A 19,052-nucleotide genomic window follows, 5' to 3' on the forward strand; every position below is an offset into this window, starting at 1 on the left:
ATAACTGGTCTAACAGGGACCATTCGGTTTTTGGGTGAATTTTGTTACCAAATTGGAAAGTCTTTCTAGTGCATTCTCTTTGCATCCCACCCAAAGCTATTAATACTATTAATCAAACCCATTTTAACTATATATATATATATATATATATATATATATATATATGGAATATGGAACATAAAGAAAGGTAAAATGGTCCAAACCTATGAAGAAGGTAGTGTGCAAATTATTGATTTTCAGTGTCTGAATGGAACATTGAAGATAAACTGGCTTAAATAATTTCTTAATAATTCAAATAGTCTTTGGTATCTTATACCAAGTTACATCTTTCATAAATTTGGTGGAATCATAATTCCCATAATTTCAGTCCTCATAAAATTCTTATCTGGAACTGTAAATATGTCACTGTCACAGTTTCATAAAACTGTTTCGACAAAGGGATTTGGTCTGTGATGCAGCTTCTAAATGACAGAGGGGATTCATGTCTTATAATGAATTATGTGCAAAGTTTGGCTCACCACTGATTCCAAAAGAATTCCTCAATCTTTCCAAGGCAATGCCTGCTAACATCATTATTCAAGCATCTAATTTATTTCCAGATAAATCCTGCAAAAATCCCCGTCTCCCCAGTCTTCTGTTAAATGAATTTGGTTTTGCAGGTCCCAAACGTCCCAATTCAGTATTAAGGAAATTACTTGTTAATCCAGTTCATGGCCGGTGTTCTGTCAGTTTAGCATACGCATCAGAGTAGCATACATTACGTTAATGCGCATGCTGGTTAAGGTTAGGGTTAGGGTTAAGGTTAGGGTTAGGGTTAGGTGCAGTTAGTTTGCACTATGCGTATGCTAATCTGACAATGTATGCTAAACTGACAGAACACCGGCATTCTTCAGGATTCGGGATTTCACAACATTTTTCAGTCAAATCTGCAAAATGAGAACTAATTATTTAAAATATTCCATTTATCAGAAAGCTAAAGAGGTGCAACTTAAAACTTTGTCAGCTATTTAACCCTCAGGAAAGTTTTTTAATCGTTGTTTTCGTTTTGATTCTAACTGTTGCGTATTTTGTGAAAATTATATGGAATCTGCAGAACATCTGTTCTTTGAATGTGTGCTAAGTAAAACATTTTGGGAGGACATTTATTACTGGCTTTTCCCCAAAATCTTTCCTCGAAATTATGGACCCGATTTTTCCCTAAAGGACATAATCTTTGGCATTCCCCTGATCAACAAAGACAACGAACTGGTCATTAACACCATCATAATCCTCAGGAAATTCTTCATACACAAATGAAAATGGAAAAAACTACACTCGGTCTATGCTTTTTATTTATACTTCTGTCTCCTTCTCTCCTCTCTAAATTTCATGAACAGGAAATACGCTTTTATACCTAGTTCTGGATCTAAATCTATGTGAAAAACCCTGGCAGAGTTTTATTTTATTTTATTTACTTGTCTTTTTTAATTTATATATTAAAAATGATTAATTATTATTATTATTTTATATATATTATATAAAGCATGTTTATATTTGTCTTGTCTTGTCTTGTCTGGGCTTTAATCTGTACGTAAGACATAATTTCCTTATGCCTCTTACGTTGTATGTGTTGTTCACGTTACAAATTAGGAAAAAAACAACAACAACAACAACAACAAAAAAAAAAACAACATATATTCGCGCATCTGATTGGTCAAAACAGACACCAATCATCATTCGCTGTTACGTTTCCTAGCAACGACCCGGAAGTTCTTCGTCTCAGAACGCGGTAAACTCGTTTGTAAACAGATTTCGTTGCGCTGCTGGTCTTTATGTCAGCTCAGAGGACTCAGGTTTTGTCTAGGTTTCAGTTCGGGTCCCGTGGCTGTAATGCAGCGGAGCAAAGCGGCTGTCAGTGTGGAAGTGAAGCAGGTTATCGAAGCTCTGTGTAGACTTTTAGCTGCCGCCGGCCTGGACGCTGTTCCGCCACCAGAGGCCTTCAGACGGGCAAAATTTGGACACGGACCTGAGGTACAGGTTAAATGTTAAAAATGCGCATTTCTGCTTCATGAGCTTCCACCACAGTTCAAGTTTTTAACTTTACTTGTGTGTCGATTAATTAAAATAACTGGATCTAAAACTGTAAAGCTGATGTAAGAAAATTATTAAGAAAAGTTTGAAATCATTAAATAATTCGGAAATAAACTAAAATCAGTGCAGTAAAGACATATAGCTTTACATAAACACAAATTATATGGGAGTCAACATACGATCATTTATAAAATAAAAATACTAAGCTTTAAATGGCAGGATATGAAAATGACTGACATTAATTCAATTTATTCTAACATGTACACAAACATAAATCCAGTTTCTGAGTCGGAACCAGAGTTGGTCTAATTCTTTGGAGCTTGAAAGTGAATATTTTTATTCTTCATCACATTCTGGACCTTCTTAGAAAAACTATCATTTCTTTAAATAGCCTCCAGGAATAGGTCTCCAGACCTCTTGAAGGACTTTCCAAAGCTCTTCTTTGGATGCTTCTTCTTTTTTCCCGTTCTCTGTCCAGAAGATCCCACACTCAGGGAAGGATCCATTCCTCCATAAGACCTGTTGCCTCTGATTTTCAGTCAAGTTCTTGTCTCAGCTTTTCTCCCTGTTTCCCTTCCTTAATGGCTTCTTGACAGCCACGTTTCCATGGAGACCATTTCTGATGAGGCTTTGGCCAACAGCAGATGGATCAGCTGAAGGTCCAAATCCATCTGTTTGTTGTTTTTTAGGAGGATCAGTTTTGGAAGCTCCTGGCCAACATTCTCCAGACGACCGGGGTAGTTTCCTCTGAGACCAGCGCTCAGATACGAGGAGGTGAGTTCACCTCTGTGATTTTCTCTTTACATGCAGTTTGTGTTCACATGCCCCAAACCATTATTAAAGCTAGTTGACTGTAATATTATTTGGTAGATGGAAATAATTTCCTGTTGTCACCATTTAAATAGATCCTTGTATTCAACTGAAGCAAAACAAGTGATGTTGCTTGAACTGCTGAATTAATTTAAAGAGCCTGTTTTTCCTTCTTTGTGCACCTCAGGGCACAGAAAGCTGGTGACTGCAGGTCTGTGGCAGACCGGCTACCATGCTGACTGGATGTACAGAAAGGAGGGCGGAGAAGGCGGAGAGGATGGAGGGAGTTTCTCCAGCAGAGATCTCCTCCTGGCGCTGGGTTGGCTGCTGGCTGCGGGAACTCTGGACAAACTCTTGGCACAGCGACTTCAGCAACTAGACAAAACTCTCATCTCAGCTCTACCTGTGAGTTTAGCTCTCTACAATCATATGCTGGCAAATTTATTTCGTATTCAAATGTTTTTGTTTACTTTCTGTGTTTGAGGCGAAATGGGAGTTTTCCAGTGAGTTCCAGATGGATGAAACCTCGCTGAGGAGACTTCAGTGGCTCATCGGGAGTCTGAGACACCAGGGACGGACTCTGCTGTCCATGATACACGAACGGACTCGAGCACTTCATGCTGTGAGGAGATCTTCTCTTTTTCTCTTTCCTGTTTCTACAAGTCGCTGCTCTGTATCTGACAAAGACGACGCAGATCAAAGTTAAACAAATGAAAGTTTCTGGAGGAGCCAGGAACAGGAAGGATGTTAAAACCTCTCAGAAGTCAGAACTGGAACAAGATGCTATCTAAATGTGTCAACTAGGCATGAAACATTTCTTCAACTGGAAAGATTTACAAGTCGCTTTCAGTCCAAGTCAGAACTGCAGCGATCACATGACCAGACTCAGAATAATGCTGGGTCTGAATTTAACCTGTTAACTTTTCCAGTCTTTTGCCTTTTGGACAAACAAATTAATGCATAAATAAATAAAAATACAGTGAAAGATAATAAATAAGACCAGGTAAAACAAATAGTTAAATAAATAAAATAACAAATGAGTTAAAACAATGGATTAAGGAGGCGGCTGCTGAGCCAGTTGAGCTAAATGTCGCTGCGTTAATCCACGAACAGAAGCTACAGCTCCTCGATGCAGCCGGTCCAAGTCCGAGTCCCGACCGGGGTTCTCTGCCAGTCTCTGATGAAAACTATCAGCTTATAAAGTTTAAGGAAACAGGGACTAAATTATAATTAAAGAAAACAACAGTGTTCTCTGACAGGTTAGTAGCTTTTTATGTAGTTTTATGCAGTTTTCATAATTTGTAAGTAATTTTAATTGTTCATTTTACTTTGGTTGTAACTGATACTTTTTGGCCAGGACTCCCTTACAAACGAGGTGTTTAATCTCAATGGGACTTCCTGGTTAAATAAAGGTTAAATAAAATAAAATAAAAAAATGTTTAGTTCTAGTTTCCTGTGCTATAAAATAAAAGGTCATTTGGAATATCTGCACAACATGAAGGCTGTTACAGAAGCTGCATCTGATTTCAGCTTCAGACATGAATTAGCTGTTCTGCTTGTCAGAAAGCCGGTGTACGATTACAGAAGTTCTCGCTACGTTCAGCTCCTGTAAGTTCATTGAAGGAAGTAACCACAGCGGTTGCCATGCCAACATGAATTATGATTACATGTTGTATATACTGGACCAGATTATTAAAGTCTCCATGAAGACGTGTTATATTTTACTGACTGTCCAGTCTCAGGTACACGTCAGATATCACTTCCATGTTGTGGCTTTTTGTATTTATGGAGGACGGGAGAGTCTTTTTAAATCTGCCAGGAGCTTCGATATTATACTAACGATGATGAGGAAAATAAAAACTCACAATCAGACGTTAAGTCAGAAACACGCTGCAGACGACACTCAGACTTCGTCTGTTATACCGACAGAGTGGTGCCAGAGGGACAGCTGATGGAGACCAGCGCTGGGCCAATGATTTAAATCTGTTTTTTAACAGATTTGATTCAAACCCCACTCTCCCTGCCCCCCCTCCCCCCTCTTCACACATCCCCAGTCCAGCGTCTACCATCACCTTCCCCCGACCACCTTCATCTTCACCTCCACTTTCACCTACCCCCCATCTCCACTCCACACCAATGGACTCGACCACCAGCCCCCCACTGCCCTCCACCTCCCCCCTCTCCTTTACATCGGCCCAGGTGAGGAGAGAACTGAGGCGGCTGAAGAACAGGAAAGCTGCAGGACCCGACGGCATCAGCCCCAGGCTGCTCAGGACCTGTGCAGACCAGCTCTGTGAGGTGCTCAGGTACATCTTTAACCTGAGCCTCAGCCTGGAGAAGGTCCCTGTCCTGTGGAAGACCTCCTGTGTGGTTTCGGTTCCTAAGATATCACACGCGAAGGAACCGAACCATTACAGACCCGTCGCCTTGACCTCCCACCTGATGAAGACCATGGAGAGGCTCATCCTCGGTCACCTCCGCTCCGTGGTGTGCACCGCGATGGACCCGCTGCAGTTTGCCTACAGGCCAAACATCGGGGTGGATGATGCTGTCATCTACCTACTGCACAGGGCGCTGGCTCACCTGGAGACCGCTGGGAGCGTCGTGAGAGTCATGTTTTTTGACTTCTCCAGTGCATTTAACACCATCCAGCCGGTGCTGCTGCGGGGGAAGCTGGAAGGAGCTGGTGTGGATGGAAAGCTAGCCGCGTGGACCATCGACTACCTCACCAACCGGCCACAGTACGTGCGTCTGCAGAACTGTGTGTCTGAGGTGGTAGTCTGCAGCACGGGGGCCCCTCAAGGAACAGTGCTCTCACCGTTCCTCTTCACCCTTTACACCTCGGACTTCACCTATAACACCAGCAGCTGTCATCTCCAGAAGTTCTCTGACGACTCAGCCATTGTGGGCTGTGTGTCTGAGGGGAACGAGCTGGAGTACCGGTCAGTCATCAGGGACTTTGTGGACTGGTGTGAGCGCAACCACCTGTGCTTAAACACCAGTAAGACCATGGAGATGGTGATTGACTTCCGGAGAAGGACACTACCCCACACACCGGTGAACATCCAGGGGAAGGAGATTGACCGGGTGGACAGTTTCAAGTACCTGGGTGTTCACCTCAACAATAAACTGGAGTGGTCACACCACACAGACGCCCTGTACAAGAAGGGCCAGAGTCGCCTCCACCTCCTGAGGAGACTGAGGTCCTTTGGAGTATGCAGGCCTCTGCTAAGGACATTTTATGACTCTGTGGTAGCCTCTGCTGTCCTCTACGCCGTTGTCTGCTGGGGAGCGAGCAGCACCGACCGGGACAGGAAGAGACTGAACAAGCTGGTCAGGAGGGCCAGCTCTGTCCTGGGCTGCGGGCTGGACTCTGTGGAAGAGGTGGGTGAGAGGAGGATGTTGGCCAAGCTCACATCCATCATGGACACCACCTCTCACCCACTGCACCAGACTGTGGGGGGGCTGAGCAGCTCCTTCAGCAGCAGACTGAGACACCCTCAGTGTAGGAAGGAGCTACCGCAGGTCCTTCATTCCCACTGCTGTCAGACTGTACAACTTATCTGTATAATCATAATACTGTGTAATATTTATTTATATTTTACTGTGCAATACCCCCCATTATCAATGTCATCATATTCTTCATATCCCACCATCACCATGTAAATATGTATATAGTCTGTGAGGTTGTTGTTATATTTTATTTTATTTTATGTATGGATGTAGTGTGTGTGTGTATGTATATATATATATATATATATATATATATATATATATATATATATATATATAATGTATGTGTGTATGTATGTATGTATGTATGTGTGTATGTATGTATATATATGTATGTGTATATATATATATGTGTGTGTATATATATATATATATATATATATCTTTATATTATAACGGTACATATTTTTGCTTTTCTTAGACTTGTAAATAATTTCTATTGCACTTTCTTGCTGTGATGCATGTTCACCTTATTTTGCCTCTCTGTACTTTATTCTATAACAAGAGCTGCTGTAACAAGTGAATTTCTCCACTGTGAGATAATAAAGTCTAATCTAATCTAATCTAATCTAATACAAAACAAAAGCTTCCTGTAGTCGTGTGTATATTTATATTTTACACAGAGATGTCAGCAAGGTGATGAAGATGTCTTCTGAACTCTCTTCATCATCACATTAAGGAGTGAACACCAATATCAATATGTCAAAAATAAATTAGTCAATACTGAACTCCTCCATCCTCAGGTTTTTTCTGCCAGCCTCTCCACCTCTACGTCCTCCTCTGGTCAGAGCTCAGCAGCCCTGCAGCAGGTACGTATCCGAGGTCTTTTAAGATGATGAAGGTCTGGTCTAGCCCCCCACCTCCACCCCCTCGCCTCACTCCTTCATGCTTCATCATTCTCCATGGTGACTATTTATCTGAATAATGAGCATCCATGTTGAGGGGCTGGATGTAAACGTCTCCTTTATCCCTGAAAGAAAAGGAGATTTTTATGTCTGCAGAATGGAGAAAGTTTAGAGACGAGATCATGTGACCTGATAAAAACCATCTATAACAGCTATTAAACTGAAAGTCCTCAGATTTCACTGCAGTTATAATTCATGTTCATATTCTTGACTATTTTAGTTGATGTGTGTGTGTGTGTTGTAGGACTGTGTGTGTTTGCAGCAGCTGTGTGACCTCCTAGAAGCATACGTGAGGTGGAAACAGGTGGAGAAAGTCTTCTGGACCTGGATGGTGGGTTAATTAACACATTATCTGTAGCCTGGTTTCTGTGTGACAGAAAACAGTGACATAGAGGTAGTAAACTGAACCAACCAGCAGAATAAAGATGGATGGAAATCGATATTTTCTGAAAGCATCCCGACCAGCAGCGGAGTCGACTGGCTCTTAACCAAAAGGCAGCAAAGCTTCTGGAGGTTTGATCTGGTCTGGTGCCATCAGGTTGCTGATATTCGTTAATAAGGAGAACAAAAATGTACATTTTTAAAACAAATTAATGCATTTTGACCCCAGTTAACCTCTTGGATAACATAGGAAAGAAACACGAGTGTAGATAATTTACTGTGCTAAGGGTCTCTGCTATCACACGGCCACCTCTGAAGTCGAAACATGAACCAGCTATTTGGACCGTTCCAATTTCACTCAGAAAAGAAACTAAAATTTCTTTGACTAAAAATTAATTTTAGAAAGAGAGAAGAAAATATTGCAGCAGCTTTGTGACCTTTTTTCCTCGGGGACCCCCTTCATGCATATACTAAAATGCCATGGACCCCCTGCTCCACCCTGGGCTGAAACCAAGCTGGTTTTAGGTTTTCAAAAGTGAGATTCTCACCATAAACTATGTCTTCTGGTTGAGTCCTGTCCTTTGATAAAGACAAAGGTAAATGAACAAGATATAGCCTTACTTTTTGTTTTCTTAAAATAGGGGCAATTTGTGGACATTAATCACAATGGCTCTAATGATCAAAGCCCCAGGGACCCCCTGTGCTTTTTGGGGGACCACAGGTTGGGAACCACATGAGGTGCTTCTATGACTCTGAACTGGATTCTAATTATATCTTTAATCAAACAATTTAGTTTATTCTTATGCGCAGTCGGTTAAATAGTTATTTCATATTCAGAGAATAAAAACACAAGTTATTTCAGTAAAGTCATTAGATACCAATAGAAACTGTTTTTAATGAGGTATCTTTTAAACATGTTCTTCACATTTTTAATTCTTAACTTGCTAAACTCATTTTAGTTAACATAAATAATTTACATGTACTTTTATAAACTGTAGGTGTTTATAAAAGTATGAACCAGCTGAAAGTATGACCACGAATGAAAGCCTTTATGTTGAATGTCATCACTTACAGCACTGCATCATATATGTTATTTATTTATTTATTATTTCTAATACAAGAAAACAGAGAAGTAAAAACAAGCAGTTATTCCGCTTGCTCCACTGATCAGACGCTCATGTGGCACATGTCATGCTGTTAACAGTTATGAGTTTTAAAAAGCTTATAAGGTTTTTTAATAAAGAATTAATTAAAAACAATTTTCAGACGTTGACATATTTTTACAGTTCGTCATGTTTTGCTGGTTTTTGTAAACCTCTCTCCCTCCAGCAGTCAGCTGATGTGATGCTAACCACCAGTGTGTGTTGGTGTGTGTAGGACAGTGTGGTGGACTGCCATCTGGCCGATCTTCATGTCAAGAGGTCTTCACAAGCACCCGGTGGGAGTCCAAAAGGGTGTCACCATGGAGACAGAGGGCTGCAGAAACTGGACGAAATGCTGATGAGACTGCCGACAGATCAGGTGTGTAACACACACTTGATTGTCTTCACGCTCATCCATGTGGATCCAGACAAGTCCAGAGACTGGACATAATGGTCGTCTTCTTTCATCTGTTCACAGGAAGCACAGAGACGCAGAGGATGTGCTGACAGAGGAGAGAGTTTACAGGATGCGATCGCCCCCTCCCTGCCTCCTCCTCCTTCCTCTCTCCCCACCCTACCATCGTTCCCTCCGGTCTGTCGAGCCAGGCTGCAGCCTGAGAAGCCTGTTGCACCCCGCTGTTGCCTCACAGAGGGCCCCCATGGCGAGGTCCAGGCTCCTCATGAGCTCCCAGCATCTCAGGCTGCAGAGCGTCTGCTTCATGCCGAGTCTGTGCTGCTGCAGCAGAGGGACAGGCAGAGACTGGCCAACAGGATGCAGCTGCAGGACCTGATCGGCAGGCTGGATGAGCTGCTGTTGATCCCTCTGTAGATTTTCTAACTGAAGATTCAGATCCCAATGACTGTCGTATTTATGACTCTTCAAGTTTGACACATGGCTGAAGCTTTTGTAACAGACACTGTGATGTTTAAGATTACACTTCTGTTTTGGAAATGCATCCAATAAAAATGTTTTCTCTTTATTTAGCAAAATGTTACTTTACATTTAGAATCTGATATGCTGCCAGTTTTATTTTATTTTTATTTGTTTTGTTTTTAATATTCAGGCTTATGAACTCACCACTCACTTTATCAGGTCCACTTTCTAGTACCGGGTTGGACCCTTTTTCCTCCAGAACTGCCTTCATTCCTGGTGTGATAGATGAAGCAGGTGGTGGAAACCTTCCTCAGAGGTTTTCTCCATATCAACATGACAGCATCACACAGTTGCTGCAGGTTTGTCGGCTGCATCCATGATGAGAATCTCCCGTTCCACCACATCCCAAAGCTGCTCTACTGGACTGAGATCTGGTGGCTGTGGAGGCCGTTGGAGTCCAGTGAACTCATCGTCATGTTCTAGAAAGCAGGTGGAGATGATCTGAGCTTTGTGACATGGTGCATTATCCTGCTGGAAGTAGCATCAGAAGATGCTCCACTGTGGTCATAATGGGATGGACATGGTCAGTAACAATACTCAGGTAGGCTGTGCTGGTTAAACCAGGCCACGTTGGTACTAAGGGGCCCAAAGTGGACCAAGAGAATACCACCCCCACCATTACACCAGCAGCAGCCTGAGATGGTTCGTGGAAATCCCAGTAAATACTCAGACCAACAACCATGCCACATTCAAAGTCACTTAAATCTCCTTTCTTCCTCATTCTGATGCTCAGTTTGAACTTCAGCATGTCGTCTTCACCACGTCTACGTGACTACATGCTGCCATGTGATTGGCTGATTAGACATTTGCGTTAACAAGCAGCTGAACAGGTGGAGCTAGTGAGTGTATTCCTGTTCTTCTGGCACTAACTGCTCAGTTAAATGCAGTGAAAATGACCCAACAAATCATAAGTTAATCAGCAGCTTCATCAGCACCTCAGGCTAAAGTCAAACAGGAGACCCGGACATTGGAAATGTTTACATATTTAGTAATTCACCAAGTTGAATAACACCAACTTTTTTTTATTTATTTATCAAGAACAAGGAACTCATTTCAAGTTAACATCTCTGCTTTCATTTACACTGAAAAGATAAACAGTTCTGATCAGAGATGGAATAAAATGATACAAGAAACAGTTTTTGATGCTGGATAATCCTGGAGATTCAAACGGCTCCTTGCAGGTGGTGCATTCACTGGCTTCTTCTGATCTTTGGCATCATCAAGAATTGACCACCAGCAGTTTCTGCATGTATGAGTTGAGCCACTTTTGTCTCTCCATGGATGTCAGGAGCTTACTCTTCTCCCTGAAGGCAGCATCATCTGCCACCACCATGTTCCTCTTCACCACCCGGGCTCCTTCAGACGTCCACTCAGCAGGCCACACACCCTCCATGCTGAACACAGAGGACGAGGTTACAAAAAAATGAGCCGGTTTATTTAACCGAGGTGTTTGTGTGCAGATAGAAAGGAGAAGAAATATGACTAGATACCTTAAGGCCTTTGTTACTTTTGGGCTGAGCCTCTACAGTTTAACAGTTACCTGGCCTCCGTCCGCTGTGGGGCGAAGAGCCACGCCTCCCTCATCAGCCCCGCCTTGCTGTCTGCGGATGCTCTGAGGCTGGGTGCTGACATCATTTGGATGTTCCAGTCATGGAGGGAGATGGAGGGGAAAAGAACGTCCCAGTCGCCTCGTTTTGGTTCATCAGGGTCGTCAGGACCTCTGGAATCAGATGAGATGACTAAAATCAGTTCATTCAAAGAAACGCAGCGCTTTGATTAGAAAACTGAGCTTAACAAGTAAAATGATAAAACTAAATGTTCATGTTTCAGCTGTCAAGAAATATTTTTGTTTGTTTATTTGCTCAGGACTCAGAATCTTAGTGAGTTTAACGAGATTTGCTGAAACCCACCTGAGAGGTAGTCGAGTCTGAGGGAAGCTGGATGTAACTGAGGTCATTCCCAGGATGCAAAGCAGCAGGAAGGACATGCGGGGGAAAGCAGGAAGCTCAGACATCCTAAAAAAAGAAAGAAAGAAGTCAGACATATTCCGTTAGTTGAGTTTTTATTCTTCAAACTGATTAGAAATGACTGCTCAGTTGTTTTCAGACTTCAGATTTTTTTCTCTTAGTTGCAGCTTCCACAAATTTCAGTGAGGAAGTCAAGAAACTGCAGAAGAAGAGAAAGTTCTGGAAAAAGTCCAGTCCACTGTGTCTGGACCCATTATGTATCTAAGACATGAGGAGAAATCAGTATTTTTTTTATTTAAATTTTATTTTATTTTTTTTAAATTTTATTTAAATTTTATTTTATTTATCAAAGTCTTATTAGTGCCACTTTAATCCATTTAAGATCGATTCAGATGTATACTACTGTTCAAAAGTTTGGGGTCACTTCCCTATTGAATCCCATGGCAAAGTGACCCCAAACTTTTGAACTGTAGTGTAATTTTATCTTCTGATGTCAGATTTATTCTATTTTATTGTAAAAAGACCTCTCATTATTTAAGTGCCCACCACCTTGACTAACCCCTCTCTACCTGAACTTTAGTAATAAATAATTTGGACATCCCTAATTCCCCCCTTATCTTGTCCCTCCTTAAATGATGCAAGAGGAGGAGGTGAGGAGGAAACACAAAGAATTAAGGAGACGTCTTTACCAAAGAGCCATGATGTACATGGTTTTGTATACATTTCTGCTTTATCGTATAATTACAATAATTTAATTTATAAACATTTTTAATAATGTGTGACATGATGTGACGTCTGCAGAATACACCTGAACATCCTGCCTTTAGCTCCTCTGGCAGATCCAACCTCCTCAGGTGGGTTTAGGAATTAAGACATTTTTCTCTGATGTTGAGATTCCAGGCAGGAGGAAGCAGAAGCAAGGAGACGAGGAGGTGCACTGTCCTCGTCTCCTCTGCTGACATCTCTGATGGGAGATGCTAAGATGTTACGAGATGAGTCAAGTGTTTGAACTGGGAAGTGAAATAAAGTGAGAATGAGATTACATCTGGACATCAGGAGCCGTTTAGCAACTGAAACCTCATTTAAAATGTGGAGCTGAGATCAGTTTCTGGGTCAGAGTAGGAGGATGGAGGAGATGAGGAGGAGGAGGCTCTAAAGCAACAGCAGCGAGGCAGGTCTCCACATCGCTTCGTTTAAATACAAGAAATAAGAAGCAAAGGAAAATAAAATAAAAAAGTATCTCCAAATCAATCATTTATTTCCTTTATGAACTTTTAAAAACATAGAGCTACATTAGTTCATTTATATTTATGATATTTATCTAATTTTTTTCATTTAGAGTTTGTTTCACAGGCATAATTATTATTGACTTATTTAGTGTTGATTGCAGAATGAAAAGATACTGGTTGAATTAAAGAAAGCAAAGTAAAAACTGATGTTTATGATACATTATCGTATGTCATTCTCTCCAGATAACTTATATAGGTACTGTATATAGATATATCTTACTTTTTCCTTTCCTATCTATCTATCTATCTATCTATCTATCTATCTATCTATCTATCTATCTATCTATCTATCTATCTATAATAAAAAGAAATGAAGATGAATTAAACCCTTTAACTTTATTTTCTGTGATTTTTTTTTTGTCTTAAACTTTCCAGTTTTAAACTTTAAAGTAAGAAATATTTTTATTCCTCGTGGAACAACTTGTGATGTTCATTATGAATGAAAATAACTGGAGGTCAGACAGAATAAACGGTTTCCGTGCAGGTGTGCTGGTCTGATGAAACTTACCTGCTTCTCGGAGGGACTAGAGTCTGTCGGTCTGTTGGAAGCAAGCAGCTTCTGAAGTTTGGAGCTCCAGTCGCCTCCACAGAAACGATGATGAACAACCAGAGGAAAAATGGAGATTCTACGAACGTCTTCCTGTTTGTTGCTCCTCCTGTTTACCTATTTTCTAAAAACACATTTTAATTGAACTTTTGTTGTTGCTGCTGAGCTGCGTGCAGGTGGAAGGTGGTCGAACGCCACCACTGCTCTGTCTTTTATACCTCCACATCCCCCCTGTCCCATTAACACCCTCCCATACATCAGTCTGACTTCATGGAGGCAGAGGACAACCCCTGAGGAAGACTTAAACAGCTTGTTAGTGTCCTCTTACAAAGACTCTGCTGTTGTAGAGCTGCAGCATTTTTATTATTACTGAATATCATTACCGAGCTGCTGTGGGTATACCAGAGTGTTCGTTCATACTGGAAGATGAATCACACAACAGACCTTTCTGACTGTGCAAAGATCCAGTTCACATCTCAACAGGTGGACTGTGAAATATTTACTCCTGCATGAACCAGGTCTAATCTTATTTTTGTTGAGGTTTTCAGACACAAAAATTCCACATTTTATTTTTCAGACTCATTTTAAAAAGGATTCAGTTCATATTTACGTCAGTCTACAGATGTTTATCCAGTGAGAACAAAAACACAAGTCTTGAAAATTAACTGAAAGGAGCAGCTGAGCAGTGACGAAGGCCTGCCTCTGAAAGATAACCCACAAGCCGACGAGCTGACAAGACTTGACCCCATGGCTGATAAGAGTCGGATGTAGAAGAAGAGCTGAGGTAAACTGTAAGCTAAGATGAGAAGAGGGATGAGACGCTGTGAGAACCAGCTGCTGCAACACTGCAGGCTTCCATTCTGGTTTGGGGAATGGGAAATTAAAGATGCAGTGGAGTTTAATCCAATGAATATAACTCATTGTCATCTTTAGCCAACTGATATAAATTTATGTAGTTAAGAAAATTAACAGAAGAAACTCGTCTTTAGTTCAGTTCTCCATCCTGAACTGAGAGAAGAGAGCAGGGCACTGCGTCAGTGTTAATTATCAAACTCTTGTAGATGGATAACAAAACACCAAGTCAGTGGTGAACGTTCACCAGCTGGGGCTGCTTATGGAGTGAGTGGTTAACACTGCATCAGTGTTAAAGCAACACTTTGGGAGCTTTCGTGTTTTCTTTTAAAAGATTTTTGGGCTCTTGTGGTCTTTATTTGCAGCCAGTGAGATGAAACATCCAGTTTGACATGCAAATCACAGGACAGAAGCAACACACACACACACACACACACACACACACACACACACACACACACACACACACACACACACACACACACACACACACACACACAGACACAACATGCTGAGAAAACAAAGGTTGAAGTTTAAAATGCTTGAAGTTCAAACAGTAAAGCATAAAAGGTCACAAGAGACATAAAGGGGTGAGGGACCATCCTTTAAAATCAAATAAAACACCACTTAATCAGCTGAGCTTAACACCACCACATAATTCCTCTACACCTGTTGAACACCCCTTCCAAATGTCAAGGTGTTCTTAACAACACTCAGGTGGTGACTCTGATTACGCCGTGATATAACAGCCAAACAGCCATGTTTGTTCACCACAACAGTTAATTGTGTTTAGATCAACTCTGAAACCTCAACACCTCACCCCAGAAACGCATAAAACGCTGTGTGAACACAGACCCACATCAAGCAAAACAAGTGAATAAAAGCCAAAATCTGAACATTATGACTCTTTAAAATAATTGATTTCACCTTTTTTCCTGACACACTTGTTTTTTCTATTCTACATTCTTTTATACAGTCATTTAGCAGACTTACAGTATCTCACAGAAATGAGTACACCCCTCACATTTCATTATATCTTTTCATGGGACAACACTATAGAAATGAAACTTTGATATACAGGACACCAAACTATAAAAACTAAACTTTGATATTTTGTATGTCAAAGTTAAAAAATTTTTTTCTTGTAAGTTCTTTGTTTAAATACAAGATCATGATTTCCTCACACAATATCATCTTGGGTATAAGTGCACGCAGCTTATTCAATGCTGAGTTGAGCCAAAGAGCTGGACAAATCTTTCTACCTCATTCTGAGTAGAAGAGTTAAGCTAAGTGTGGAAATGCTCCTTAAACAACTGAGTCTTTAGCTTGCTTGTAAAAGTGGATACGGACTCTGCGGATCGGACTGAGTTTGGTAGATTGTTCCACCACCGGGGGACAACAGAGGAGAAGAGTCTAGCTACTGATGTGGCGCCACCTTGTGGTGGGAGCACTAGGCGTCTTTCACTGGTAGAGCGTAACTGTGGAGAGGGAGTGTAGCTCTGGATTAAGGAGTGGAGGTAGACCGGAGCCGTTTGGGTTATTGTTTTGTAAGCCAGAAGCAGAGCTTTGAGTTTGATGCGCTGCAACTGGAAGCCAGTGGAGAGCGATTAGCAGCGGAGTGACATGAGCTCTTTTGGGCTGGTTGAAGACCAGACGTGCTGCTGCGTTCTGGATCATCTGCAGAGGTTTAACTGAGCATGCAGGCAGGCCAGCCAGTAACGAGTTGCAGTAGTCAATGCATGAAATGACCAGAGCCTGGACCAGGAGCTGGGCCAGCTCTCTCTGTGTACCTTTTCTATAATAATACACTCCCTGTCTTCTAGGAGACCCGTCCTCCTTTACAAAGTAGTATGATGCTAGTCTTGTACATGTGAAGAAATTGACAATAAAGCTGAAGTTGACTTTGATGTACCCATCAAAATAAAGGCTCACCCCTTCTAAAGGTTCAGATCTCTCAGACAGGACTCGGTTCTTCTCGTTCACTACGAAGAATCAGCTCTTAGAGCCGGCTCATTTATGAACGACACATGACTATTAAACACTGTGAGAGCGAAGCAGCGAAAGGTAAAAACCAAGAGCCGACTCTTCTGATTCACTACAAGTTTGGCTCTGGTTAGCACTGTCATTGCTAACCAGAAGGTTCCTGGTTTGAACCTCTTTCAGTTCTGAGTTTGCATGTTTCATGTGTGAGGATGATAGTTTGTCTCCCTGTGATGGACTGGTAACCTCTCCAGGGTGCTGGGATAGACTCCAGCCCTCCTTTATCTTGCACTGGAATAAGTGAGTATAGAAAACGGATAGATGGAGCACAGACTTCCCAACTGAAGGAGGAATAGCTAATAAAACTTTAAAAATTGTGGCAACCAGTTGCATTTTTGAGTTAACTCAACAAAACAAAAATCATGTCATGTCAACCTAAATTAAGTTTAATTTAATTGAGTGTTAATCAAAATCAAAATTTTAAAGAGACAAAAAGTGGAATAGTTTCACTGCAAGGTTTACTTTGTACTCTGTCTGGAGACCAAAGTGTGTCATGAGCCACACCTCCCTGTATCTCTGAGAACTAATGTGCAAACACTCTGAGCAAAACAACATCATTATTTTGTGAAACATGTGGAAGTAACATAATGGTTATGCTGTTACTTACTGTCCCGGAGAAGAGCTAGCTCTGAGACAAACTTTAGCTTCTTTAGCTCTCACAGTGCTCTCCACTTTAGAAAAACAAGGCCGATTTGATTCCGGGTTATGTCCTTTTCTTTATCCGACAACTTATTCACCAACGACTGTTGTGTGTTTTAGAGGTAATGTTGGATCCTGGTTGTCTGCAGGTGAACGTTTCGTACTGCTCTCCGCCATTTTGCTTCAAAAATATGCGCTGCCGTTGCTTGCTAGCTCTAGCCTTTTATAGGGAGGGAGGGCCGTGAGGAGGAGGCGGTGATTCACATGAATGTACATGAGCGAACATGAATGTACATGAACGTACATGAACGTACATGAATGTGTGGCCGGACCGGCTGGTAAACACGGGGCTGGAGATCAGCACAGGGAGACGGTGTGTGACGTTATGCTACACTCTGAATGAAATTACACCTCCAGTTCCTCACATGGACATTTTTTAATTCCTCCAATCTAGAAATGATGAATTTCCACCTGATGCCCCTTTAAGTTGGATAAACTTGAGACGACTGTTCAGATTTACTCACGCCATCAAGTTGAGGCAACTTTGAACATAAGTTGCCTCAAGCTTTCCAGAGATATTTTCAACTTAACAACATGAGTTGTTTCAGCTCAAAGACACGAGCAGACCTGAAAATCCACCTGAGTTTCTTCAGTTTAAGATTCTGCCTCGAGTTGGTCTTTTACTTTATGTTCACTCAACACCATCTTGGTTGAGTTTGCAGCTTTGCTGCTGGTTGCCTTACTTTTCTAAGTTCCCTCAACTTTTTTATTTTTTAGTGTGGGCCTTTCTTAAAGGGACTTTCATGATTTCCGTGTGGATGACTCCATGGATGGAGCGTTTGTGACTGAAAAAAGGGCAATATAACCACATTCACATCATTCTCACTGTAAGAGATGAAAATAATCAAGTGGGCTGGAAAAATTGTATTTTTATTCTTTAACTGCAAAATAATTCTGCAGACTAATTGTTGCCCAATAATTGTGCACACACAAATCTTCTTCTAAGAAAGTCAAAACACTTGTGCTTTTTTAAATATTCATGGTTGAGCCTAAATAACATGTTGGATTGGCTGAGAGCACTGTGATTGTTCAATGATAAAATCAATCCTTAAAAAGTATAACTTGCTAAATAACTGTGCAAGAGATATAAAATATCTATATTTGTAAAGCTGTGAAATTAAATGTATGTTCCTAAAGCTCCTATTTTCAGCCATGAATATAAGATCTTGTCTGCACCATAACTAAAGAGACATGACTCTTAAACTGCAGAGAAGTCTGGTTATTCGGTGACTCACTTCCTGGAATATTTGTTCTTTATCTCGGTTTCGTTTTGTGACTAACTGTGTTGCTTCTTTTCCTTCTGCTGTAAAAACGTGCATTGAAACAAGTGGAGTCTGGACTCGGTGGAGCATCTCTGAGGAGACCTGAAAGCAGCACAGATGCTCCATATCCAGCTGGGTTGAGCTTTAATGTTTCTGCCAGGGGGAATAAGAGAAACTTTCAACACAGATGAATCTGACGTATAGAAAACTGTTTTGTCTAACACAGCGTGGCAAAAGGCATCTATTGATTTAATATAAGTCAAGCGCTGCGTATAGTAAACATTTAATGGTCCCATCGGTGTAAATAGATGCTCTCTGGTTGCTGTTACGCTCAGAGGAGAATGTTTGTTGACACTTATTTTCTTTGAAGTCAGCCATAAATACTGCATGAGCACCTCATCAGTGAGAATCCCTCCATCTTTAAATTGGATGCACATGAATATGTGAAGCTTTGGCTGCGGGTCATCAAACGTCCTCTGTGTTTGGATGCCTGCTGAAATACAAACACCACAGAAGGAGGAAACGATGGATCTTCTGCAGAGCCGGAAGCCGTCACCATTTCAACACCTCGTTATGGGCTCTCGTTGGAAATAATGACCTGTGGACAGGAAGCAGCTCATCCTAACGATGGCTCTGCAGCT

General features: G+C 41.3%; 2 protein-coding genes across 3 annotated transcripts; one reads left to right on the forward strand and one right to left on the reverse strand.

The window, feature by feature from the left end:
- Nucleotides 1-1,724: 1,724 nt before the first annotated feature.
- On the forward strand, nt 1,725-9,801 carry tedc1 (tubulin epsilon and delta complex 1). Its single transcript, XM_041972969.1, has 8 exons — nt 1,725-2,010; nt 2,760-2,844; nt 3,068-3,285; nt 3,365-3,502; nt 7,137-7,202; nt 7,543-7,629; nt 9,057-9,200; nt 9,300-9,801. The coding sequence occupies exons 1-8, from the start codon at nt 1,870-1,872 to the stop codon at nt 9,648-9,650; spliced, it is 1,230 nt and encodes a 409-aa protein (XP_041828903.1). The 5' UTR covers nt 1,725-1,869; the 3' UTR covers nt 9,651-9,801.
- Nucleotides 9,802-10,796: 995 nt separating this feature from the next.
- pth2 (parathyroid hormone 2) lies at nt 10,797-17,254 on the reverse strand. Of its 2 annotated transcripts, XM_041972970.1 has the most exons (5): nt 17,058-17,254; nt 13,520-13,682; nt 11,666-11,770; nt 11,296-11,475; nt 10,797-11,149 (listed from the first exon to the last, which is right to left on the reverse strand). In XM_041972970.1, the coding sequence occupies exons 3-5, from the start codon at nt 11,767-11,769 to the stop codon at nt 10,975-10,977; spliced, it is 459 nt and encodes a 152-aa protein (XP_041828904.1). In that variant the 5' UTR covers nt 11,770; nt 13,520-13,682; nt 17,058-17,254; the 3' UTR covers nt 10,797-10,974. The 2 variants fall into 2 exon arrangements, with proteins under 2 accessions (XP_041828904.1, XP_041828906.1); XM_041972972.1 differs by lacking the exon at nt 13,520-13,682.
- Nucleotides 17,255-19,052: the final 1,798 nt, after the last annotated feature.

This window comes from Melanotaenia boesemani, chromosome 20 (assembly GCF_017639745.1).
Source record: "Melanotaenia boesemani isolate fMelBoe1 chromosome 20, fMelBoe1.pri, whole genome shotgun sequence".
NCBI lineage: Eukaryota > Metazoa > Chordata > Actinopteri > Atheriniformes > Melanotaeniidae > Melanotaenia > Melanotaenia boesemani.

What these genes read in the sequence shown, in the direction of transcription:
- pth2 (XM_041972972.1), bottom strand. Translation starts at nt 11,769, where the DNA reads ATGTCTGAGCTTCCTGCTTTCCCCCGCATGTCCTTCCTGCTGCTTTGC. An exon ending in CAGACTCGACTACCTCTCAG is followed by an intron (nt 11,476 to 11,665) that starts GTGGGTTTCAGC and finishes ATCTGATTCCAG; the next exon opens with AGGTCCTGACGACCCTGATG. An exon ending in CCACAGCGGACGGAGGCCAG is followed by an intron (nt 11,150 to 11,295) that starts GTAACTGTTAAA and finishes CTCTGTGTTCAG; the next exon opens with CATGGAGGGTGTGTGGCCTG.
- tedc1 (XM_041972969.1), top strand. Translation starts at nt 1,870, where the DNA reads ATGCAGCGGAGCAAAGCGGCTGTCAGTGTGGAAGTGAAGCAGGTTATC. An exon ending in GGACTCGAGCACTTCATGCT is followed by an intron (nt 3,503 to 7,136) that starts GTGAGGAGATCT and finishes CTCCATCCTCAG; the next exon opens with GTTTTTTCTGCCAGCCTCTC. An exon ending in TGAGACTGCCGACAGATCAG is followed by an intron (nt 9,201 to 9,299) that starts GTGTGTAACACA and finishes ATCTGTTCACAG; the next exon opens with GAAGCACAGAGACGCAGAGG.